We start from the raw sequence: 27060 nt of genomic DNA, 5'->3' as shown, positions 1-27060 counted from the left end.
CATTGTGGACGTGTGTCAGAAAATGTGACCTTTTTATTAGCTTCAGTCCTATACAAAAACTTCATGTATACAGATAAGCCTTTCTTAATCAATTCACAGGAGTATTTTTGCTCAATAAAGGATATTTATTTAAAAAGTTTTATCTCATATAAAAGTTCATCACAGAGAACTGTGAAGACAAAGCATTTTCAATATTTAAGCAAAAATGAGTCCCTATATTTGATCATCATTATGATTTTTGTTTTCTTTTGTTTTTTTTGTTTTTGTTTTTGTTTTTTTTAAATTTGATGGCAGCACGTGATTGCATCATGGTTTTTGTGTCACTTAGATTAAAAAAATAAAAGCACACATGTAAGAATATCAGAATTTTTACACTGATTTTTTTAATGACAAATATTCCAGGTAATAAACAGATTAGAAAAACTCTAGTATGCAAAAATGTTTGCTGATTCGTGTCCCAGTTTTTCCAGATTTGGCAGACAGGCATACTGGATCATTGGTGGAGGCCCACACAAGACAATAAGGACATCAGAGGACGGAGCAGGGAGATGGTCCTTGATCATGTCATGGGTCACAAACCCTGAACTATAGCTCCAATCTAGAAGACAAGATGGAGAGAAAGGTCAGCCTTTGGCTTCAGAGAAAATCTTTTCTTAAAATGTGCAGCTCAGTGTTTCATCTTTCAGAGCTGTTCCCAGTAGACTCATCCTTTAAAAACACAACATTTGTTTGCATATTAACATTTGAATGTGACAAGACTTCCATCCTGCCTGTGAGACAGCACAATGGGCAGGATTTACCCAAGTGTCTCCATTGTAAGTTAAAGCTGCTATTTTTGGCCTAAACACACAGTGAAGTATGTCTTTGACTCTTCTTTTCAAATGATATTCAAATGCAAACTATAAAAACACATCCTGTTTTTTTATAAATCATAAACAATAACCCATCTCTGATGCCTCAGTTATTGAAGGCTCGATGGTATAGGTGAATTTAAGAGCTACAACAATAATTTACTTTAAAAAAAAGGTGTAAAGTCAAAAGTAAAGAATCAAAATAGAACATTTCCAGGGCCTCATAATAATGGCAATGCTAACTAACAGCAAGAACAGCCCTTCTAATGAATAATGATGAAGGGCTGACGTATGGCAGTAATGACATACAAGGCAGAATACGGGCAGTGTTCAAGGCCTTCACAACAGAGATTATGTAACAATATTATGCTCATTAATTTCTGCTCGCTTTAAGGATTATGCAAAGGAAGACACGAGTGTTTTGCTAAGCTACTGTAACACCTTGTTGGAAGTATCTCTCTTGTCAGCCCGTGGGGATTTTCCTTCAGCTGAGGAGTCTTTGTTTGATTTCACTCTGTGAATATTCAACAGGGATCAAAAGTGCCAGGCTTTGAGACTGATACACTCAGCTCCATATAGCCTAATTCAGTAATACTGATGGGATCTGAATATTCTGTACAGTAACATCAGAGAGTTGAATCTTGGACAAAGTGGCCACCAGATCCCACATGATGAAAGGTTAGCATGATAAGAACTTGTATTTTATCATACCTTACTTCTGATTCAATTAACTCTAATATAACTACATTATTTCTAATCAAAGATACCCAACAGCTAACAAAATTAGTATACATTTAGTTTTGTTTTCAGCAGAATCAAAACTCTGTTGAGATAAAGTGATTCTCCACAGACCCCCTTGAGGAGATAATGCTCCATTAAGTTTACAAAGTTTCTCACTTTATAGCCATGAAATTATTAAAATGTTTACAAAATGTATTTTGTGATGCTAACATTTTGAAACCGGGGGGGATTACACAAACTTTTGTTCCTGTAGGAACTTTCTTCCTTACCCTGTGGAGGTTTGTCCAGTGTGAACCAGAGTTGAACTTTATCAGGATGGTTCTTCTGCACCTCCTCCAGCTCCTCCCTCAGCAGGATGTCCTTCTCAGTCTAAGAGAGGGTATGTGAAACACATTTCATCTTTGTAAAGAATTTGAATAATATACTACCATAATTCTTACCAGTATAACATTTCCCATATAGCACACAGAACTGACCTGGTTTGCAAATATGAGGGAGCACTTTGTGTTGTCGGTGGGATCTGCTGTGATGCTGCGGATTAACTGCAGCATAGGAGTGATGCCTGGGATGGATAAAGACATTGACACCAGTCTCAGAGGAGGGTTCTTGTCTTCCTGTGTATTATTTGAAATACTTTTTTCTTCTAAAAAGAAACACAATATTGTCAGCACTGATGCTGCAGAGACAATATCACCAAATGGTCCACAAAGGTAGAGGATATGGCAGTCGTGGGTGTCATTGATGTGTATTATAGAGAGAGAAAAACACAATACCCTTTCAGCAATATTGTCCTACATGGTACGCTCTACTCTCTCGCCCTTTATGTTCTACACACACATACAGTATACAGTCCTGTGAAGGCATTAAGGACAGTGAATTGACTTGCAGGATGATCCTTGTTCTACCTTGGAGAGACTATTTAACTCTGCTCAGTTTTCAGCCTATTGAGCTTCAGTGATGTTCCACAGAATGAAATCATGTGAAGTTAGGGAACATAAGAGTGAAGTTAGGGAACATAAGAGTGAAGTTAGGGAACATAAGAGTGAAGTTAGGGAACATATGAGTAAAGTTAGGGAACATAAGAGTGAAGTTAGGGAACATATGAGTAAAGTTAGGGAACATAAGAGTGAAGTTAGGGAACATATGAGTAAAGTTAGGGAACATAAGAGTGAAATTAGGGAACACAAGAGTGAAGTTAGGGAACATAAGAGTGAAGTTAGGGAACATAAGAGTGAAGTTAGGGAACATAAGAGTGAAGTAAAAGAAAGTGAATGAACCTGTTCCACCAGCGATCATTCCGATGTGCTTGAACTTCCGAGTGTTTGGCTCTGACTTCTTGTCTGGTCGGATGGAAAACTGGCCTGATAAAGACAGTCAGAAATGGTTTTTAGTAATGTAAGTGCTCAGACAGTCTTGTTTTGTACAACAGTGACATCTGCTGGAGTTTTGTTCCCTTGCTTTAGACACAAATACAACATACCATTGCCTTTATAAATCAGCAGCCCATTTGGTCCTCTGAAGTCGATTGTGTCTCCTATAGCCATGTTGTCCAGGTACTGAGACATCTTCCCACCCGCTGGGAATTTTGGATGTGTGTTCTTGTAGTACACCTGGAGGTGAAACAACAACCTTTCTCTCTTATTCCACATATGATTGGCAAATTATTGCCTCAACTTCACCACCTAGCCCATGTATTCTTAGGGACCAGAGTGTAAAATTACACCGACTGATTATCACATTGCAAAGTTCAGGAGCAAATGTGTTTGCAGAAATGTGCTTATTTACATATTTTACAGCAGTGACTACCAAGAGGGCCATATTAATGTTCTCTCACTTACTGCCAGAGGGACAAAGTGCTATACATTGTTGTACTCTCTTAATGGGGGCTGTTATCATTATGTATAATTTAACAAAATGAATAAATGTCCAACATATATAACTCCAAATGCAAATCATAAAGCATAGTTTAATTATCAAAACAGAATTATATTAAACTAAAGCTACTTTTTCGATGAAATAATAAGAGTAATAACTGGCTAATGAAGAATATTTCACTAAAATATCTATTTTTTTTTCCAAATGCATTTAGTAAAGCATTTTAAATAAACAATTCAGCCAAATATGTCTAGCGATTTCGCAAAAAGGAAAAATATATTCAAGTTTTCAAGGATTATTATAAAATATTTATTATTTTTTTATGATATTGTGCATTTGACTTTGGTGTTGTACTGGCAACTGAGACTGAAGTCCTTTATGGCAGTTCTAATCATAATTTTTCTTATTTAGAATTTTATCAATACCTGAAATTGACTGATGGGCCATAATGAGTGAGACAGTGTTAATTTTTAATTTAAGTCTCAGTCTTAGTCTTAAACTAAATGCTTTTTAGTTTTAGTCACACTTTAGTTACTGCCCTTTACAGTTTTGGTTCATTTTTAGTCAACAGAAACTCCAAAAACATTTTAGTCTAGTTTCAGTCTTTACTTTTAGTCCAAGCATTTATTCTCTGGTCTAAATCTGGTACTGAATCATGGTAGTGTGTTCTATGTACCCTGCCAAACCTGGGGTCCCAGCTTTCTACAGCTGAGAGGCAGAAGAGATACAGAGGCATTGAATTTTAACATATTTACCCACAGTGGAGAAATTACATGAAGTTTGAATATCTGACAAAAACTAAACTTACATTCTAGCCTCGTTTTAGTCATCTTGGTGAAAACTAAACTTACCTTTGGTCAGTTTTAGACATCAAATATCTGTTTTTAGTGAGTCTTACTCTAGTCTTTCTCATGGAAAAAAGTGTGTCAACGGACATTTGTAGTCATAGTTTTAGTCGACTAAACTAACACTGAGTGAGGAGGAGGCTGTATGGGGCCTCCAGGTTGCCACTTGCCCATTCCTGTTCTACAGGAATAGAGCAATGACTAATTTTGTCAGCTCTGGTTTTTTTTTGTGTGTGTGTGTGGGTGTGTGTGTGTGTGTGTGTCAAATACAATTTTTTTGTGTTGTTATTGACAGATGAGTAGACATTTGTTACCTTGCCATGTTACGACTGCTGACACCCTGCCAGGGTTGGAAATTACCTTTTTGCAAGCTTTCACTGTGACTGGTGAATTCAAAAATCTACCAGCCACTGATTTTATTTACCAGCCACTTAATTTTAACAATCAGAATAACGTAATGAGGTATAATATAATAATCACAGCTTATAGTATTCAAGTTAAAGTCTATTCAATGAAGTGAAATGTTCAATGCAATTTTCCTGCATATGCATGAACGACTTGTGAAAATTCAATATTTTGAGCATGATTACTGCAACCTCACATCAGAATTCAGGCCTTTTTTAACTATCTAGGACTCAAGGTAGGCAAAACATTAGTTCAAACAAAATTTAGCAGATAAACCAGCTGCACACAGTACTACTCATATGATATGGAGTCAAACCATCGCATCACACAGCCGACTGTATTTGACAGCACACTGAAATGCTGGAGGGAGGAGGCAGGGATCTTTGGTCAGAGAGCAGGTAGGCCCGTTCTGTTCTCATCATGAAGTAAGTCGAAACAAGGAGAAAACCAGGACTTAACTTATGCGGTTTACCATCAAAAAATCATTCTGTTACATTATTTTCATTTACCCATCCCAGTGGCTATGTTAAAATTCACCTACACTGCTCAAAAATAGCCGCAGTCGGCGGGTGCTAATTTCCCACCCTGCTTCCTGCTGTCCTCAAGATGCTGTCAGACAGTCTTGATTAACAGGACGAACAAACCTGCATGAGGTCAGCTGATAAGACACGTTACAACAATATAACGTGACTCTTCTGAAGAAGCAGACGAACAATGTCAAAGTAACTTTAAGTATGTCAATAAGTACACACAAGGAAAAACAGAAAGATCAGCCTCTTTAGCTGCTCTCCAGTGTTCAGCAGGTAGCTAGCTTATCTTGCCTGCTGTTTAGTAGTCTGGAGAAAGTGCACAGTGTATTTTAAACTTTGTTTGGCATTGATCATCTAATATCATGGCACTTTGATTTGTCTTTGACCTCAAATGTTTGTCCAGAAGTTCCTCATAGACTCCACAAGAGTTGTAAAGTATCAGCTTCACATTTGGTTAATTGATGACTTATTAACAAATAAACTTACAGATGTGAAATGAACTCTTGTGAAGAGTTCATTCAAATCTACAACCTACAAAAAGTCAAACAGTTCACCAACATATATCAGTGTGCTGTGTAGTGCTTTGGTCATTATTATGAATTACCTTGACTACAAGGTCTACATAACCCTGGTCGTCGTCACAGGACACTGGAGTGTAGGCTCTGACCACCAGACTGCCGTTCACCTTGGCTGACAGGTACACATGCTGACCTGGTGCAGAGGACAGGAGCAGAGAGGAGGTCAAGGCTCAATTTGAGAAAATAAAAAGAAGAGTTTAAGAAAAATTGAAGTGAGCTGTGGCTTTTGAGGTGAATTATGCTCCAACCAGAAGCATGTACGAATGGATTTATAACAAGCAGACTGAGTAATCTCATCTTTTGTTCTTGTTTATTGCTTTACAAGATTCCATTGATCATAGATCAACTCAGGTCGACAAAAGGGCTAAAGGACAAAGTCACACTGCACAACTACTGCTGGTATGTCAGTGCATGAATGCTTCCTATCCAGATACTCTGAAACACCTTTAAACAATAACAGTAAGTCATTCTAGTTCAAAAGAAAATACATTTTAAGGGGGAGAAATGTGAGAAAAGCTGGTGTATTACCTATTGGTAGTCCAAGAATATAATTTGCAGATGGGAGGCCAAAGCGAAATTTCTTTGTGTCGTGGCTGATTTCCTGCACATAAAAACATTTGAATTAAAAAGTTATACAAACAAAGGAAAAAAAAATCATTATCATTTCTATCTATCAAAATCCATTCATGGGGATTTCAGTTTAAGACGAGGTACATTTCCATGTTTTTCTTAATTCACTCAGAATAGATTAAATTTAAAGCTAGAGAAAAGCAACACCCAGCTGTGTAACATTTGAAATTATGCTAAGAGAAAAATTCCAAGCAAATAATTTTTAAAAAAAGTAGGAACAGGATATTTTTATTCAACCAGTTTGTATAACTTGATCTAAATAACTTTAAATGATTCTAAAAAACTGTCAGTGATTCTAAAGAGTTGTTGAGTTTACATAATTAAGTCTAATTTTTAAGCTGTTACACACAAACACATCTACTGACTTAATGCAATTCATTGTGCAAGTTGAAGTCACTCTTTGGACCAAATAACCAAGAGTGGATATTAGATGAAGTCATAAACAAAGGTGTCAGTAGTTTGTGTGCACAATATTAAATTGAAATGAATTTAGATCTTTAGAGAAGCCAGTAAGACTTGAAGTCTTCTTTTCTGAGACTTATGAATATATCGGTCAAATATTACTTCTTGTTGTAAAAAATAGTTTTGTGTCTTCAAAATTAGGGGTATTTCTCCACTCCATGTTCCTATGCCACACCTGTTTGTGTATGAGAGGGAGGGGATATTTGACCATGGGATCCTGCAGAGTAACAGGTGACTTCTTCTTCTTCTCTCCTGCAGAACTGCGTAGCAGGAAGTACAGCACTGACACAGCCACCACAGACACGGCCCCCACCACGGGGATCATCTGTAACACAAATACCACATTTATCCTGGACAAAGTGAAATGCAATAACACAGAATCAACAACCCACAGCACATGATCATTAAATGACTGAGACAATGACTAAGAATGCTTTTTTACTTAATGTGGAGCAAAGATTTAAAAAGTGAAAGATTTAGTGGAGATGTATAGTAAAAGTTGATTCTTACCAAGCTCTCATCCATGGTTGCAACAGGAAATAAAGCCTGTCCTTTTCCCTCTACTACCACAGCCAGAGAGACCAGAGTCCACACATACTATCCCTCTCTCTCACACACTCACAAATACTCACACAGGGCCTCCCAGGGGGGCGTGGCTTTCAGCTAGGGGAAAGGGGACACAAGGTCTAAAGCACCAATAGAAAGAGAGGCTCTATCATGACACTATATAGTACAGAAGTGGTGTTCATGCAGTGAGGAGCAGAACACTGACATCACACCACGAGAGAGGGGAGGGGAGTTACAGCAGAGCAGAGATTACATAACTGGAGCAGCCTGGATCCCCAGGGAAAGAAAATACTGTAATTCATCATAAAGACACTACAAGGAGCTGTGTTATCACAGATTAAAATCCCTTACTATAGTACACTTAATTTATTTATTTATTTTTGCATAAAAAGGAGCATTACTTCTGAGAAATGGCAGGTATTAAAGGTTCTTTTTAAATTGTAGATGTACGTATAGGAATTGGGGCTGTCAAGATTTATTGCATTAATCGTGATTCACAAAATAGTGCATTAATTTTTTAAAACCACAATTAAATGCAAGTTTAATTGTTCCTTTCAGCACACATTGGTTATGCCACTGCAGAGTCGCACTGCAGGCACAGTGATGTAAAATTAGTCCTCCACTGCTCCTTAATGACTCATTTCACTTTAAAAATTCACAGACAGCACACTGAACAAGTTTAAAGTCATCTGCACAATTTGCTATCAAACATTTACCTTTTAACCATTCCATTATTGCCTTAAAGATCCATAACAAGCTCCTTTTTCTGTGATTAATTTAATGTTATAATCTTTGATCTCCCAAAAAAATCAGGTCTGTATCAAAACAGGAAGTCAACTATTCTTCGTTTAAGAAGGTAAAAACAAAAATCCCAAATTACACAAAAACAGTTTTAATTGCAACACAATTAATGTCAATTCACTACCAAAATTCTGAGATAAATCGCAATCAAAAATTTAAATCAAAATTTGAAGTAAATGTTTATTACCTGTAAAAGCACCATGCAATTCAAAACATGAAGCAGTAAAAAATGACCATTAATGCAAATCCCCTTCAAATAGGTATTGCAAAAACAATGGCAAATCAGTCAAAGTAGCATTATGTGCATTATACCAGAATTGAACAAATGTTTCTTTTTCAACTTTTTTCTTGTAGTGTTAGAATGGGTTTTCAATCCAGAGAGATTTATGCATGTGTTAACAGCCACTATTGTACAAGTTCTAAAAAGAATTAGAGGTGTGAAAAGTATCAAACCCTATTGTTACTCCTTTTAGTATTTAAAAACGGTTAAGAGGAAAGGTTGAGATAGTTGACATGGATTGAAATGATCAATGCTGCTCACATTGCTCAAATGAAAAGTTTGACAGTTGCAGAATGATATGAATAAATGATCAGTTATTTACTGCAGGGATTGTATGAAATTCTCTTTCCTTTTTTCATCAGCACATTTCAAGATAAACTTAGAACATAGCCATGGGAGGAATGCACGATGTACATATATTGTGGGATTCCCGGTAACATATTTTGTGCTACATAATGTGCCATACATTTTAAATGAGAAACATGTCTGGACTGCAGACAGGCCAGTCTCAACCTGCTCTCTTTTCCTGCAAAGCCATGCTGTTTTAACTTGTGCAAACTGCGGCTTAGCATTTTTAGGATTAAGCAGGGGTGTCCTTTACAAAGACGGCATCTGGATGGAAGCATATAGTATGTTGCTCCAAAACCTGTATGCACCTCTCAGTGTCGATGCTGCCTTCACAGATGTGAGAATGACTCATGACATGGGCACAAACCCACCCTCACACCATCATGTTGCATTTGAACTTTTCCACTCAAGGCCAGTTTGTATCAGATGATCTTGGGCCCAGAGAATTTGATAACACTAGGGCATGATATTTTCTTTGCTTTGCATGGCAGAGTCTAAACCTACTTTCATGGATGCTGTAACATACTGTGTCATCTGAAAACGATTTTCAGAAATGTTCCAGAAGCCACATTGTAAAATACACCAGAGAAGGATGCCAGTTTTTAATGTTGTGCCACCTGAAGGACCAAAGATCTGGGGTATCAGTTTTGGTTTTGGGCCTTGTCCTAAAGCAGAGATGCCTCCATATCCTCTGAATATCCTCTATCATATTATGGACCGTAGACAGAGAAATCTCTGAATGACTTGAAATTACACATTGATGGAATGTTTTCATACACTGTTGAACTGCAGTCTCTCACTAAGTAGAGAACCTCATGCCATAGTTGATTGTGAATAACTGGGCTCTTCAGGACCACTCATTTATACTGAATCACGCTATCACCTGTTACTGACTAATCTACTCATCTGGGGAATGTTCCAGATTTTTTTTTTTTAAACATTCCACAACTTTCCCAGTCTTTTTTTGTCCCCGTCCCAATAATGTTGCAAGCATAAAACGTGTGTAAATATAAAGAAACAATAAAGTTTATCAGTTTGACAGTTGAATAGCTTGTCATTGTTCTGTAAATGATTGAATATAAGTTGAAAGGGATTTGCAAATCACTGTTATGTTTTTATTTATATTACACAATGTCACAACTTTTTAGATTTGAGTTTTGTATTTCTGTCTACTAAAATATCTTTAAATGTCTAAAACTTTTACCTTTCTATCTTTTGCATATGGTCGCAACAGTCCTCCTTATCTTGACCTAACACAACAACACCATTGCCAGCATCCCTCTCATGAAAATAATGAAGCGAAGCTTTCCTCAAATCTGTTTATTGCAAAGTTCCAGAGGAGTCCCCGCTGTAGTCTTCATCATCCAGGCTCATGTCCATGGGATCATAGGATGTCCTCCGGTCCTCATCACCCTGGGGGGAGGGGACTCTGCTGCTGGACCGCTGCACACCTCGGTCTGCTATATCAGAACAATGTAGAATTATGAAAGACGTCCCATACGAGGAGCCTTTTGGTATCTCAGCCTAAGCCAGAACTATATAAAAAACGACCAGTGCATGAATTTAGATAAACCAACTCTTATGATACTTCCGCTAAAAGAGCTGTGGATCTCAAATACTGGACACTGGGTACTTTTTCACCCCTAATGTGCTTGTTTTAAGCATCAAATTCAATGCTACAGGATGACCTTCAAACTCAAACCACAAGTCTTAGAATGTGCATTTAGTTTTACAACAATTTTATGAAGTGTTGATCCCTCCAGCAGCAAAGACTGTTTCCTTTGCCGTGTTGTTCTAGGGCTTTGGATTTACATCAGAAATAAAACTTAATGCATCATTACTTTTTTGCTCTTTTCTTGTGATACTGGTGCACTGCAACTTAAGTTTGTATGTTGTATAATAGTGGGTGCATTAGGCCTCTAGTTTTAATAGATTATTCAGCCAACTCATCCATACCATTAATCTCTCTAACAGATAAAGATTTTCCTTTATTAGTCCTGCAAGGGGAAATTCCAGAAGCAAAGACGCCCTTGAGCAAAGTATTGATTTCCAGCAGCTGGATTTTTGAAATGCTTTAAGATTCAAAAAGCAGCTTTAAATACGTCAAACATGTGTAGCAAGTGTGAACATGGGAAACATACTTATGTATGCGGAATTTTACCGTACATGGAATGCAAACAAAATGGTAGAAAAGGCAGCATAAACAATAGGGACTTGTTGGAAAATTGGTGATAACAAATTGCTTCTGACTGAGTATTATATTTTATTATATTATGTTATGGCTGTTGAAATTAATCACATTAATTGCGATTAACTAAAGTCCACAATTAGTGCACTAATTCTTTAGAATTGTAATTAGTCACGTTTTATTTTCCCTTTCAGCACATTTTTTTTTAAAGCCATGCAAACATATCCCTGCAGGCAGTGTGTTGTAAAATAAGTCCACCACTGCTCCTCCATGTCTCATTTCACCTTAGAAAACTCACAGACAGCTCAGTGGACAAGTCAAAAGTCATTTACACCTCGTGTTATCAAACATTCACATTTTTACCGTTCACTTATGTCCTTTTCAACCCGTAACTAGTTCTTTTTTCCATGGTTATGTCCATGTTAAAATCTTTGATCTACCCATGAAAGCAGGTCTGTATCCAAACAGGGAGTCAATTACTCTCAGTCTAAGACAGCAGGAAAATCTAACTTTGAATGAAAAAAAAGAATTTTATAATGGAGGAAAAGATGCAATAAATCATGATTAACTACTGAAATCCTGTGATTGATCGGGATTAAAAATTCTAATCTTTTGAAAGCACTACGTCATATGTAACATTATGTTACGTTACGTTACATTACGTTTCGTTACATTATGTTTTATTATGTCATGTCACGTCATGTCATGTCATGTTATCTTCTGTTATCTTATGTCAGATTATTTGATAAATTAGCTTGGAAAAGATATTGTACTTGGATTGTCTGACGCCTGTTACAAACAAAAACATTAATTTTAAAGGACCAACCTGCCAAAAAACTCCTGATCTTGATAATTTGTGATCTGAATATAACAGATAAATGCAGAGATGAAAAATGAAAGCTCTAATCTTTCCTGAAGCGTGCGCTGCTCAATGACACAATACTTTCACAGCACTCTCTTTAAATTTAATATCTTTGTTCTCTCTGCTTTTACACGATGACTTGCTCTTACTAGTTATGCTTTTGTCTGTCATGTCTTGTCCTATTATATGTGAACCTCTGCGTCTTGAGATTTCCTGCTTGGAAAGAACAGCATTCTGCTTCCATGTACACTAAGAGTCAAAGAACTGACAATTATCTGAATCTTAAGACCCATGAAAGAGAAATACTGCAGGAAGACTGATGGGACCAGTCCATTACCACCACACACAGAACATGGATGATCTGGTAATTCATAAAGAGTTACTTCTGTCTGATTAAAACTTTGATATCTTTAAGAAAAAGCCCTCACATAATTGAGATTGTACATCTAAGCTCAGCAGAACAACTTCCTGATGTTTCAACACTGGTTTCACTGCACATCCTAAAACTGTCACTAGAGGGAGCCCTTTACCCACAATAACATATATTACTATTTCCACAGTGTCAATGCTGGAGCTGATTTTATGTTGCTGGAATTAAGATGTTATAGAGTAAACATGTTAAGATGGGAGTTCACCGCTGTGACACACTGACTCCAATGTTCTTATCATACAGTCATGGATGAAAGTATTGGCACCCCAGGAAATTTTCCAGAAAATACACCATTTCTCCCAGAAATTGTTGCAATTCCAAATGTTTTTGGGTTACAGATTTATTTCCTTTATGTGCATTGGAACAACACAAAAAATCCCAAGAAAAAGGACAAAATTGACATAATTTTACACAAAACTCAAAAAATGGGCCAACTGTGAGACGTAAGAAGCTTGTTAATGGTTGTAAGAAGATATTGGTTTCAGTTATTTTTGCCCACATTTCTCCAAATGTTAAGTTGAGGGTGCCAATAATTTTGTCCAGCCCATTTTTTGAGTTTTGTGTAAAATTATGTCAATTTTGTCTTTTTTCTTCTGATTTTTTGTGTTGTTCCAATGTACATATATGAAATAAACATGTGTATACCAAAAATATTTGTTATTGCAACAATTTCCGGGAGAAATGGTGTATTTTCTGGAAAAATTCCAGGGGTGCCAATACTTTCATCCATGACTGTATAACACTCTTTATTGATAATTATGGTGCCAAAGTGAAGTGGACTAATAGCTGTGAATATTGACTCCCTTATAGAAATTTCAAGTCTTCACTACTGTTCTGTCGATCACAATTTAAGAAATGGGAGTTGAAGAGTTAACTCATGCCATGTTTTGGTAAAACACAGTAGCTGTGTGCCCATAATAATGTGCATGTTGTGTATCAGGTGATATTCATCTCTGCCTGCTGGATAACCTACGTGCTACATTCACTGACACCCTGATGGGGTGGTAAAAAAGAGAAACAGATGTTATATTGTCTGGCCACTTAAATAGGGCTCTTGAGAGGAGCTGTGAAGATATTTAGAAATTAAAACTATTTCCAAATGTTTCTGACATGTTCTTTATAAGGTGGTTTTGAAATTAGAAACAAACAGCAGTCTCCTGCGTAAAATACAAAGCAATCTCTAGCAAAGAGCCCTGGGCAGATTTCTCTTTGTGCTTTAAAGCTGCAGCATGACCGCCCAGAGAGAACCGGTGTGGTGAGGGTGATCTGTGGAGATTTGACACCTGTGACACACACACACACACACACACACACCCACACACACACACGCACACCCACTCTAACAGACACAAACAAACACGCCAGTATTAACCTGTTTCACAGGTCCTGTAGTCCCACTGACAGAGACGCCCTGAACACTTTTTATTGAACTTCTGTGTTTTATAGGTCTTATGTCATCAAACTGCTTCTTGGCCTTGCAGTATTTCCTGTTGCTGCTAATGTTGCCACACATACGTCACACTAGACTTCAGGAGGTCTCTGCATCCATCACAGAAATTATCAGACAGTACAGTAGATTTTACACTGAAAGTAAGAAGGTGGGCCTGTCCTACCTGTGCTAATTGAGCTGAGTTGCCTATCATTCCACAGTTCTTGGTATAGGAAAAATGTTTAGGTTAAACTTGTCATTAATTTAGGAGAAGCTTGTCCTTATTGGCACATGGCCTCCCTTCATGTGTACCTCCAGTGTTGAATGTACCATTGAAACTCTAAATGCCTTTGGAGCTTGCTGCTTTGTTGAATTCATTGCACCACTTGTGGGCTGTGCTGCTGAAACTCAGACAAGGAAACATTTGACCAGGAGGTTGGCCTCTATATTTATCTTTTTTTTCTGTTAACAGCATATAGAAAGCATTTAATAAGGACGCTGTCATTTTTTCCACCCAGCAGCCAACTTCCTAGAGTTCCTTTTGAAAGGACTCTGTGTGGCTCAAGGTGAGGATAGTTACTCATTCTCTTTCTTGAGTTACATAACATTTCCTGAGCTCTGGGTTTTTCAGCAGTCACAACCCTCTACCAAAATCCACAAACCTTAAGTCAACACTTTAGAATGCACCGAGGCAGAAGCAAAAGCAGGGACTAAAAAAATCACCTACCATAAGATTCTTTATGTTGCTGGTTGGCTGTCAAATGGTCCTGCTGAGCTCTGATAAAGCCAGAACTATGTGCTGCTGCTGGGTTCTGATGATGGAGGTCTAAAGATAAAATGAGGGACTCAGATAAAAGAAAAAAAATCATAAAACCACATCTGTTCTGTTGTGTAAAAGCACTAAATCCCCCTTTTTAAAAATGTACTGAGAAATCATTCAAATAACTGGCTACAATAAAAAAATAAACAATAAAATCATTAAATGAAGGTAATGAAATCAAATAAGTACTTATTCCAATAATAAAACAATCAAACAAATTAGTAAAAAAAAATCATGCAGCTGAAAAAGGCATCAATACAATTAATAATTAAATTAAACAAAAATAAAACCTATCAATTAGTTGAATGAAACTGAGCAAAAAAAAAAAAAAACCCCAGATATTTCAATTGTATTAATGACTGAAATCAGAGGAATTTACTCAATTAATGAAAGCAAATCAACCAACCAACCAATCAATCAATCAATCAATCAATCAATCAATCAATCAATAAATCAATTTGTTAAAAAATCAATCCAAACCAATCAAGTCAGTCAATAACCAAAATTAAATAACTGAAATTAGTCAATGAAATCAATTACATCAACTTGATAAATTATTGAAATCAAAACAATATATGAAATCAATCAAAAATATTAATCAGTACAATCTACAATCAATTAAATCAATCAATCAAATCCACCAAACTGTTCATAATATAATTGGCTATCCGTCATTCCATCCATCCATCCATCCATCCATCCATAAACATTCAGGCCTCACCTGTTTGGCTAATAAATGCCAGTGTAGCACTGAAGCCTCTGTGTGTGATGCTGCTGTCTGACTTAAACTGGAGCACCATGACTCTGTTATAGGACAGTACAGGAGGAGGAACACTGCTGCCACAAAGCACCACTACACAAAACATGAGAAAATGCTTTTCTGATTGCAGATAATGGTGTATGAATCTTATCTTGAATATAAAGACAGTGAAAGATAACACACAAAGGACAACTGACAAAAAGCAGGACACATTGGTGAAAAAAAAAATTAATTGTAGCTTCATTCCACTCAGTGTAGGAAGGAGAGTTTGTCATTGTACCACCAAGAATTTGTTTCATCCTACCTATCTCTTCCAGGCCCTCCACATCCCCCAGCACAGTGAGGGAGTCATACGAGCATGTGTCTGACTCCTCCAGGTAAAAATCAGCAAAGTCGAGCTAAAACACAGCACAGTAAAACATTTATGTTAAATGCTGGATTTTACTTATGAGTTATGTGAAAGATTGCGTCACCTTAACAATGTGGCCTTTTGGAGCATAGACAACCCAGCGCTGGACACAGTCATCACTGTAGAATTGTGGGTAATTTTTGCTGTGGAGAGTAGTCTGATCCTGTACTAAAACAACAGTCCCACATCCTGATAACACACAGATAATAGGACAGTCATCCACACATAAACACACAGAAGAACAGAAGGGACTCTAACAACCTTAACAATTCTCATGTTACAGAAGACAGACTAGCTGACCAGTTAAACACAAATCACAAAGACACACATTCATGACGCCAAAAACAACAGAGACATTATTAACTGGTTGTCTTGTGCAGCTCATTATGGTGTCATGGGACATCAGCCTGCATAAATCCCAGGTTGCCTCAAGTCCACAATCATCAGGCAAAACAGAGGGTAAGACTTTGCTAGAACCTTGTGGATAGTGTGAAAACAGTTAATACAGTATAAGAAGAGTGATGACGTGGAGCAAAAAAGAAAGTATCAGCCTACCATACTGCACTGCACTTTATATAATAGCACTGCATGTGTGACAATGCTCTCTCTCTCTATGTGTGTTTATGTGGTATGCTGTGTTTCCTACCTGGGTCTGAGTGTCCCCGGATAGCATGGTGTCTCATAACAAAGCCTCTTCTTGTTTGATTAATATCTGAAGAAAAGAGGAGCGTTGCATTCTGGGAGTTACTAAGAAGTACTGGGCCTGGGAGGACGCTTCCACACAAAATCACTTGGAAAAAAGAGAGACAAAAACGATTTAAACAAAGGATAATACAGTTTCTTTCAAGACTGGTAACATTCATTCAACCTGACATGCCAGACTGTTTCATATACCCACTGCAAGGAATATATTTCACATTCTTCAGGCAAACCTTCTTTAGAAAGCGTTTGGGAAGGGCAAGACTTGGAAAAAATCGGACAATCGTTCTGGCTGTCATGTTCGTTATGGGCCAATCAAAGCGCTTATAACTGGTGGAGCTTGATGGTGGATCAAACTTGTGCAAAGGGCTGGTCAGGAGACATGCCAAAACATCTTCAAGCCCAGAAAGGCTTTAAGCACAGTTCTTTACTCCTGTTTCCATGAAGAAATATGGCCTAGTCAGGGGCGTAGAATTGGGTAGGGATGCTGGGGACACGTCCCTATCAATATTATGCCACTACCGCATGGTCCCTTCAGCGCTGGTTATTGACATAAACACACAAACAGTCGGATGGCACAGCCCACGGAGTCACCAAAGCCCTCCCCACTCTAAACCGCTGCAATCAAAACACAACATAAACACCACACAAACAATCCCTTATCCACATAAAACCCTCACAATACACCCAACAAAACCACCAACACAAAACACAAGCATTTTAACACAAAATCACTCTTTACGTTGTCTTGCCAGGGATGAGCTGGCGCAAGTTTAAAGTAGAAAACGCACAGCAATGTTCATAAAATGTGAGACTTACATGTAGCATACACCTGTCCTCTGAATTTTCCATCTTCTGGCTTTTTATTACTTATAAGTGGTGGAATTTCTCTTGTAACTAGCTGCTCTTCTCTTTGCTGCTCTTAAAGCTGTCTGATGTTTTTAGGGGCAGTTTTCTGGCTGCATGTGGTTAATATTTGTAGGTGCTCTCTTGTCCTAGAAGTGTCATTCATGCGCTGGAATGGTTATTGTGTGTACATTCAATTGTCATCCTGGCGGCGCCACTGATCATACTCGACCATTTAACAAGTATGACATTATATTAGATATAATGTGCAATAATGTCTTATCAGGAGAATACAGAGTAGCGAGGCAGTTGAAGCAATGAAAGGTGGAGAGACTGAGGAAGCTCAGGTGAGGTCTTAGTTCAGAAAAAAAAACTAGCTGTAGTTACAACCTAGCTTACTAAAAACCCCTTTTCTGCAGTTCATGACATTCCAAAACGCTCTCATGGACAAGTTGTGACCTGTACATTCACCACGCTATGAAATAATCGAGACGGAGATGTTTTAAAGTTAAATGCAAAGCCAGAACTACACTCTAGACATGGTTGCTGCACTTTGTCAATCCACCCAGTGGTTTAATCAAGAAATAGTTCTGAGTATTTACAATACAATACAATAACTTTATTTATCCCTGCAGGGTAATTCAATAATAACAATGATAATAGATTCAATTTGCTTCATGTGTCGTAATGTTACATAATTATACGTTATTATTTCATAGCGTGGTGAATGTGCAGGTCACAACTTGTCCACAAGAGCGTTTTGGAGTTGTTGGATTGTGTATTTGATGAGTTTGATGAGGGAAAGCAAAAAATACCATCTGCTTCCAAAGTGTTAGCTGTGCAGCTGGTATATTGGTCCCCCCACATCTAGAAACAGCTTGCACCAACAACTAATGGAAATGAACCTATTACTAAGACTATAGGAATTATGGCAATGGGCAAATTTGCCAAAATGTTGAAGTATCCCTTTAATGTAGAAATGAAGAACTGTGGCTCTGATAAATCTGCTACTGTACTACAGTTACATCCCAGCTAATTGCTACACCTACGGTAGCCTTTGCTTTCAGCTTCCAATACAACTACCTTGTGTGTGTTGGACCCTAGGAAGAATAGCCAATGCTTCTTCTAGTGCTAATGGGGATCCTAATAAAGAAAGAAAGAAAGATACAACTAAATCCTGCCCATTGATACCGCCTCGTTCTCCTAAGAGGATGCTAATTGGTCAGGTCTGTTCTCAGACCTGGAACAATTGTTTCAGATGGATCTGCCTGATGCCAGACAATCTGGCCAATCCATCTGCTTTGCAAGGTTAATTTGTATTAGAACAGCAACCAAGCAAAGAGGAAATAAAATGTAATTGGGGGTGGCATGCAGTGGGTCTTCACATAGTACTTTGAAATTATTTGCCTTCATCAGTTTTGGAGCAATGATTTAACCTGCTCCACTTTTTTCCTCAAAGGAAAACAAAAGATACAAGCCTCATGTTTTTCATGTCTAATAGTGGAATTTTATTGGAATTATGACAAGTTATTGATTGCAACATCCAGAATTTTTTTAAGCATTGGCAGGCAAGGCAAAGAAAGATTATTTATAGATAACAACCATACAAATGTAACCCCATTCTAAGCGCCTTGCTGAGTTAAAAAAAAAAACAATGCATTTATGATAGCGCTGTCAAACAATTACATTTTTTAAAAAAGCAATTCATCTCAGAATTTCTGAAGTTAATCACAATTGATCTCACCATTTGAAATTCCTCTATTTGCACTTAAAACTTTGATGTGGGATATTTTTTGCTGTCTTACACTAGGGGTAATTGACTTGCTGTGTGGAAAGAACTGGTTTTATTTTGAAAGAAAATAAGACAGCTGAGATACAAGATTATGGCATGAACTTAACCAAAAAAATGGACTTGATTAATGCATTAATGCTGACAGTCCTAATGTATGACTTACAAGCATTAAAAGACATACAATTTAGCAAAGATAAGGCTAAATTGCTAATCATGTCTTCAACCCTCTTCATGTGTATCTAAGTGTCTGAAACTCACCCACAGGCTGATGGGTTGCGACTAAAACAGTGAGGCGATCATAACGACAGTGAGAGTCATTCTCCAAATCAAAATGGTCAAACTCCAACAGGATACTAAAACCTGGAGGAACACTGATTCTCCATACACATAGCCTGAGGAGACACAGATGAGGACTTCATTAGTTTTCTGTTACACAGGCATTGGTTTGATAACACTTGATAATGACAACTTTCAGCATTACTAAGCACAAATAGGGCTGATTACCTCACAAATCTTCCATAAAGCATCATTAGATATTTATTTCATTTATAAACTGATCAATGAATGCTTTATTGATGTTTCAGTAAATTGTTTGCAAAGCGCAAGTAAAGCTTTAATCATCATCCAGAAAACATTATTAATCTACATTTCATTTACAAACATAGCAATGCATGCTTTGTTAATACATCTGTAACCCTAACCCAGACACACAGAGGGTCTATGAGTGAAAGTTTCCTGTCATATAAACTGTTTACTGAGAAACATTTAAATCAGAGTCAGACCCACTTCTTCTGAAAGTCTTGTTTCAGTGGGGTTTTACTCACTGGTTGTTGTCATAGCGATTACCACCAAGGGCAGGATTTCTTATAACCCCCTCACTGCCAGTTACAGGCCCATCTCTCACACTGCAGAGATCTGACACAGACAAACACTACTGAGAACATCAGAGAAACATGATGAAATCTAGAAGAATCAGAGATGCCTGACTCACTCGATAAAGTTATTTCAGGCTGTTGCTCATTAACTAAAGCAGGAAAGCAAAGACACACAGAAAAAAGAACGTACAGTATGAATGTGGTCATATATAAATAACTAAAAATGCACCAATGAGTTATCTCTGACAGACTGGTTACAGGAGAATATGGGGGATTTTTTTTGCATTCAAAGCTCAAGTGGGTTTCCAGCTCTTTCACTGAGATATTCCTGTGCACTTTTTTTAAATTATGTATGTTCTGTATACATTAAATGTATGTGTGGTCTGAGTAAACTGTAAAAATTAAAATGATCTTTTAGAAGAAGTTGCAGCCGTGGCATATCTGCTGCATCAATAAAAGAAACTCTTTGCCAAAAAGTTTGTTTTATTTCAAAGGCCTGTAAAATTGAAAAAAAAAAAGAAAAAGAAAGATATTGCTTTATCAATTTTGTTATAACATTTCAAATTAACCTGACATGCCAGAAAGACTCTTTCATATTACCATTGCATAGGATATCATAGATATTCATCTGGGAAACCTCCCATAGGAAGCATCTGAGAAGGGCACGACTTTTAAAAGATTTCTCAGAAGGTGATGAATGTTCCGTCACATTTATGACGGGCCAATCAGAGTGACTAGACAAAATAAGGTTGTTTGCATTTTTGATAAAAAATGCCGCTATACAATAGCTATACTTGTTCATGTGTTGCATAACAAACACACTTTAGCTTTACCCTCTTATTCACTGTCATATAAAAACAATAAGAGGCAAAAGACGTGTTTAATAAAATGCATCAACTCTGAATATCTCTTAGTGCGTATAATAGATGAAACAGTCATTATCTATTCTTGTGCTATTGAAGAGTCATTGTGATTTCTGTCAGAGGATCAACCCAACCAACTTTTCTGAAGAGTTCATTTTACCTACCTCCTCTTAGTTTGTGCTTAATCCAGGGCAGCAGCAGCCTGACATCAGTAAAAACCCCTGGAGATCCTCTTCTGGAAGGGGGGCGGCTGCTGTTGTTCTCCCAGCTCCGACCACATCCCTTCCCCCAGGAAGTTACACCCAGCACTACCCAGTGACCGCTGCCTGAACTTGGTGGACATACCAGAGGACCTCCAGAATCCCCCTGGATAAGAGATGAGAAGGAAGACAAAACAGTAAAAATGTAAAGACTGGTTGTTTATATTCTTAATAACTGAAGATCAGTAAAACACAACTATCTTTTGAGGCTTAGGTTTAGTTTATAATAAAGGGATGCTGACAATTGTTTTCTACCTGGCAGGCATCTTTTCCTCCTCTCTCTGGCCCGGCACACAGAACTGTCATGGCTGGCAGAGGCCATGCTTGTCCTTGAATAAGAATTGAACTTTTGACAGTCTGGAGGATGAATTTACATTTTGGTGGATCCACTAAATCCAACTGGACTTCTCTCAGCACAGCAGAAGGACGACCCTCTGGGAAAGATATTATTGTGAAGGGAAAATAAAACTAATGACTTCTTCAGCTTTATTTATAAGAGATCCACTCACTCTCCCTCATCCTTCCCCATCCACCCACAATGCAAGAGGTGGGTGCCATGCCATCATCAGGCAAAGGCAGACATATTGGCTGGACATGGGCTCCTGTTCAAGACAAATCAGTCATGAGTGACTAACACTGTTTTCAGTTATCGAGTAAGAATAACCAACTAGTCATCATTATGGAAACCTGCCCAGCCGAATGTGTTGCTCCAGCTTGATCAGAGCTATGTCATAGCTCATGGGAAAAGCAGGATGGTAGTTCTCATGAACTAAGACAGACTTTACATGAAAGACCTGCTCCTCTACATCCTTGACTTTCTGGTCAAAGTCTCCCACCACCACTCTCACACCGCTCAGGAACCGTCTACAGAGGAGAAAAGTATCAGTGATGACATTCTTAATTCTGGTCATGTACATGGAAAAAAATACAACATCAACATTTAGATTGATTAGAAGAATGTTTGTGGCATTACGAATAAAATTTTGAAAGTAGCTGTAAAGAGAAATAAGGGCACCATAATATGTCCAGTACTTTGAAAGTGATGCAAAGCAGTGTGCTGCCGTCATTATCCAGTCATCGCTCAGGATCGCTCCTCCACAGAAATGAGACCCCCTGTATTTCAGGGAAACCTAAATGGAGATACCACTCACTTGAGAGAAATTGAATGTTACACCATAAAATGTAAGCAAGTTAGCATGATATGTCAGCATTTATGGGAACGACTTGAATCCTATAAGGCATGACTAACATTAAAATGACAAAACAGATTCAATAGGTTCAATACTTCAGGAGTCTGCAAGTTATAAGATGATGTTGGCTGGAAAAATCTGTGATGGAACCTTATGTTAGGCTTTTGTATCGGCTTATTTTTCTTTCCATCACTACATCTTTTTTTTTTTACAACTTTTTTAAATTGAATTTCCCTGCAGGCATAAATAAAGTTATTGTATCGTATCTGCATAGCTATAACATGAGGTAAGGCCTGGAATGCAGATCAGCTGCATCGCTTTCTAGCATAGCTCCTTTAGCTTCCTCTCTACTGTGACAGTTCTTGTACAACACCTGCTATACCACTGACACGTCACAGCTCCACTTTTACACTACCTTACTGCTCATGAGCCGGCTCTACTGGAGGTTTCTGCCTGTTCAAAGGAAGTTTTTCTTTGCCCCTGTTGTCAGGTGCTTTCTCACAGTGGATCTAAGTTTAGTCTCTCTAGATCTGTGGTTCTCAGTTGGGGGGTTGGGGTCAAGAAGTGGGTCACTGTAGGTCGTGAATGTCTGCCAGGAAAACAAGTGTCCAAAAGTCTGTGGTGTATGGAAGCCCTAATTGCACATATATTCACATATTTTATTATACTTCGTTTTGCTGTGATGACAAGCAACTTTAGTTTGGTTTTGTGTTTTATCTGATAATTTTGGGATGATAAAGCTGGCTTCCTCATGATAAAGTGTTTAATCCCAAGATCTTTGGAAAACATACAAAGATTACATGTGATCATGGGATACAAAGTAAAATAAAATGTATGCATCAAGTCCCAAATGTTTTTTTTTTTTTTTTGCTAAGTCCAAACTAAAGCATTTTTCATAGAATCAAATTATGTGGGTGACAATTTTCTAAAATTTGGGTCACGATTTCTCATCTGTAGGGAGGCAGTGGGTCCTGAGGCTTGACCAGCTGAGAACCACTGCTCTAGATAACATAACAGACCAGGCCTGCTTTATGTATAGAGCCGTGTTAAAGCTTTTGCTATGATTTGGAACAACAGTAAATTAAAACACCGACTCATTAGTTGATTGACTGACTTGAGAAGACACCCTGTACTAAAACTCCTTTACTTGAGATTGTCATTTGATCCTAGTGCACAGGGAGCAATCTATCATTACAGCTGTCAGAGAACAGTGCTGACCTTCATCTTGTTTCTTCACACACTGAAAACTGCTCCTGTGTATAATAGTCAGCCAACAGAACCACATCAAATCAGTAATGAGGTCTTAGGTTGCTCTAATGGAGACTATCTTTCCTGCAAGTCCTTCAAGCTGCTCTTAGTCATGGGTCAAGGGTTAAGGGTCAAGGCCTTGCTGCTGTACAGTTGCATACAATCACACCTTCCAGGTTTAGCTGCAAGAAGGACGGAGCTACACTTTTTCGACCTTAAACTGTGTTTATAAAAACTGGGCAAAATATTAAAGTAATGAATGAAGTAGTATATGATGCGTTTAACTGGGTAGGAAATTGAGAAACTTACATCAACATTGCATGTAGATGCTGTATCATTAACACTTTTACAAGGGGATATTTTAGTTTATCATTCTCTCTTTTTCTCAAATATCATTTGTCAAGAGGCAAGTAATGCAAAAATGATCATTTTACACAGATCAGATCAACTATTTTTATTTGTACAATGCTGTAAAAAATGTCTTCTTACTTCTGCATATTTGCCACGCTCAAATGTTTCAGATCATCAAATACATTTTAATATTAAACAGATAACCTGAGTAAATACAAAATGCAGTTTTTAAAGGATGATTTCATTCATCAAGAGAAAGCAGACATCCAAACCTTCCTGCCATATGTGAAAAGGTAACTGTCCAACTATAAATAGTGAATTAACTGTTGTGGTCACATTCTTGGGAAAGTTGAGCTCAATTTCATGAGCCACACCCAGGCCTGATTAATACCAGATCTGTTAAATCAAGAAATCCCTTAAATAGAACCAGTCTGACAAATTAAGTAGGCTAAAAGATCTCAAAAAGCAACACGTTATGCAGAGCAGATGAGAAACAAAATCATTCAAATATATCAGTCTGGAAAAGTTATGGCTTTGGGACTCCAGCGAACCACGGGAGGAGCCGTTATCCACACTGGAGAAAACCTGGAACAGTAGAGAACCTCCACAGGAGTGGCCAGCCTACCAAAACGACTCCAAGAGTGCACCCAGAACAAAGAACCCTGCACAACATCTAAAGACCAGCAGGCTTTACTGGACTCAGTTAGGGTCAGTGTTCATGAATCAACAATAAGAAAGAGACTGGGAAAAAATGGCACCCATGGGAGAGTTCCACTGTGAAAACAACTGCTGACCGAAGTTCTGCGGACCTTGACAACTTGCCGAAATTGATGGATCCTTAAATTCTGCTCTCTACCAGAAAATCAGGGCGGAGAATTCCTAGCCATCTGAGCATGACCTCAAGCTCACGTGCACTTGGGTTATGCAGCAGGACAATGATACGAAAACACCATTAAATCCACCTCTGAATGGCTTTTTAAAAATGAAGGTTTTGGTTTGGCCTAGTCAGAGTCTGGACTTTTAAACATGTGAAAACACTGAGATCAACATGTGACTGAATTTTGTATTGAGACCGTTCGAAGGTTTTTTTTTACCTCTTTTCTGCTTGGTTTAATTTGGGTGGGGCCAATATGTGGGCTCATGATGTCACCAGTCCAGTGGGGAATGACTCCACCCCTCCAACACTACGATATAAAATCACAGAGCAGCTCATCTCAGTACAGTCTGTTGTTAGCTGATGTCACTGCCTTTATTAAAGTTAACAGTCAGTTAACAGTTGCTGTTTTTTGTTCATTGTGAGGTATATTTGCCAGATCTATGAACCAGTGGCCTATAGATCAATCAAAGTATCATAACAGAGATTAGAGCCAGAAAATGGACTTTGTTTCTTCTTCTAAGGTCAACAAAAGGCAGTCTAATGGCATGAGTGCCTCTCTCAATTCAGATTGTAGCTTTTTTTTTGAGAGGATCGTATTTCTCCTGAGTGGGCGTGGCTTCAGCTCATTCAACGACACGCCAACACCATCCTGGAGCAGATTTTACTGCCTCATTTTCATGATTTTGAAGCTTAACTTTACAAACTTAGAAATGTTTTATTGGACTGAAATTTGACCTGGGAGTTCTTAACACAGTGACCTGTCATACAACAAACCTGATTACAAAATTATTTTCACTTTGCAGGGTACTTTAATCTGAGTGAGTTTAGAAGGGGCCAAAATTCCTCCACAGTGACTACAAATGCTTGCTTGCAGTTTTGCCGCCAAGAGTAGCACAACCACTTCAGAGGTTTAAAGGGCGATGACTTTTTCACATAAGGCCAGGTAAGTTTGGATGGCTTTATTTCCTTAATAAATGAAATCATTATTCAAAAACTACATTTTGTATTTACTCTGGTTATGTTTGTCTAATATTAAGATTTGCTTGCTTGATGATCTGAAACATTTAAGTGTGACAAATATGCAAAGAAATATCAGGAAGGGGAAAATTCTTATTAAGGCATTGTATTTCCCCTTTTTTTCATTATAACTTTAATCATTGAGTTTTTATAGCAAGATGGAGAAAAAACAACACTGCAACATTTATGCTCTCTTTGAATGCATCATATGAATTTTGATGATTATTTGATAAAATACTGATAGTTCTATAGGTCATCAATACTTGGCTTAGAACCCTGTGTCTGGATGCCCAGATATTGGTAATAGTAAGCAGAAGTTATGGTCAGTCTGTGTGAAAAATAAAAAATGCTCACTGACAGCATCAGAACAAAAGTCGGACAAAGAAACCAGAACATCAACTACAAAATAAGCAAATGTATTTCAGGCCTTTGTGTGTCGGCATGTCTCTGAATTTTCTCATAGGATTAAAATAAAGATTTGCACCTAACAGATAAGTTAGTAAAATCCTCCTCCAGTGAACTCTTGTTAGAATAATGACTAAAAAGATAAGGGGTTGACCAATTACCAGCCATGGATGTGATCCGTAAACAGCCTCAGTCCCTCCAACCACTCTCAAAGGGCGCACCATTGGGCTCCACAAAGAAGGATTTCCACACTTTGAACCTGAGGAAAACTCCTGGTCACATTTGCATGATTGTATTGACTAGCTAAAGTAGAAAAAACAGGAAATAAAAGGTAGTGGGTATCTGTCTTTCCTTAAATACTCTTCTTCACTCACCTGTTTGAGCAGTGTAGCCTGTGTTTATCCATAACCAGAGATAAAGAAGAGCAGCAGTGGTCTTCATCACTAAAATACACATCAGGAATGGATCCAACTGAGGAGACAAACTGGTTTATAGACCTGGGAGTGTGTGAGGGGATACTCATTAACTAGCCAGTAAATATCTTGCAGCGGGTGGTTGGTGTGTTTAAATGTCACAACAGAGCGAACAGCAGTAATCTAGCAGTGAAAGTGTTGGCACTCTCAAGGTCAGCCGGGATGCAGTGAGTTGAAGTTTCTATGTATTGAAAAGACAAAGCCAAACTGCTGTAAAACATTCTGAAAGAAAAAATACAGTCATAAAATGCTGACAACAATGCAGGGGAGGAGAGCTGTTTCAGCATGTGTGAAGCCATGCTGACGTAGGTGCAGATGGAAAAAAAGCAAAAACAAGAACTTTTTGCCATCTG

At 37.9% G+C, this 27060-nt stretch overlaps 2 protein-coding genes and 1 long non-coding RNA gene across 3 annotated transcripts; all 3 read right to left on the bottom strand.

The window, feature by feature from the left end:
* Positions 1 to 394: 394 nt before the first annotated feature.
* Positions 395 to 7539, bottom strand: LOC121515334 (NADH-cytochrome b5 reductase 2). The gene is made up of 9 exons (XM_041796038.1): positions 7428 to 7539; positions 7093 to 7242; positions 6354 to 6426; positions 5852 to 5958; positions 3073 to 3202; positions 2870 to 2953; positions 2069 to 2154; positions 1862 to 1961; positions 395 to 598 (listed from the first exon to the last, which is right to left on the bottom strand). Exons 1-9 carry the CDS (start codon positions 7440 to 7442, stop codon positions 426 to 428), a joined length of 918 nt encoding a protein of 305 aa, XP_041651972.1. The 5' UTR covers positions 7443 to 7539; the 3' UTR covers positions 395 to 425.
* A 2694-nt stretch (positions 7540 to 10233) lies between these two features.
* On the bottom strand, positions 10234 to 22057 carry LOC121514824 (ovochymase-2). The gene is made up of 12 exons (XM_041795193.1): positions 21838 to 22057; positions 21656 to 21748; positions 21402 to 21475; positions 21051 to 21252; positions 19973 to 20063; positions 19407 to 19540; positions 16458 to 16601; positions 15876 to 16000; positions 15707 to 15800; positions 15364 to 15495; positions 14550 to 14648; positions 10234 to 10373 (listed from the first exon to the last, which is right to left on the bottom strand). The coding sequence occupies exons 1-12, from the start codon at positions 22055 to 22057 to the stop codon at positions 10234 to 10236; spliced, it is 1548 nt and encodes a 515-aa protein (XP_041651127.1).
* Positions 22058 to 22190: 133 nt separating this feature from the next.
* LOC121514609 lies at positions 22191 to 26680 on the bottom strand. The gene is made up of 3 exons (XR_005992316.1): positions 26609 to 26680; positions 26396 to 26493; positions 22191 to 22276 (listed from the first exon to the last, which is right to left on the bottom strand). It is a non-coding gene; the product is annotated as an uncharacterized LOC121514609 (long non-coding RNA).
* Positions 26681 to 27060: the final 380 nt, after the last annotated feature.

The sequence above is a fragment of the Cheilinus undulatus genome, linkage group 9 (assembly GCF_018320785.1).
Source record: "Cheilinus undulatus linkage group 9, ASM1832078v1, whole genome shotgun sequence".
NCBI lineage: Eukaryota > Metazoa > Chordata > Actinopteri > Labriformes > Labridae > Cheilinus > Cheilinus undulatus.
This window is presented reverse-complemented; position numbering and strand designations above follow the sequence as displayed.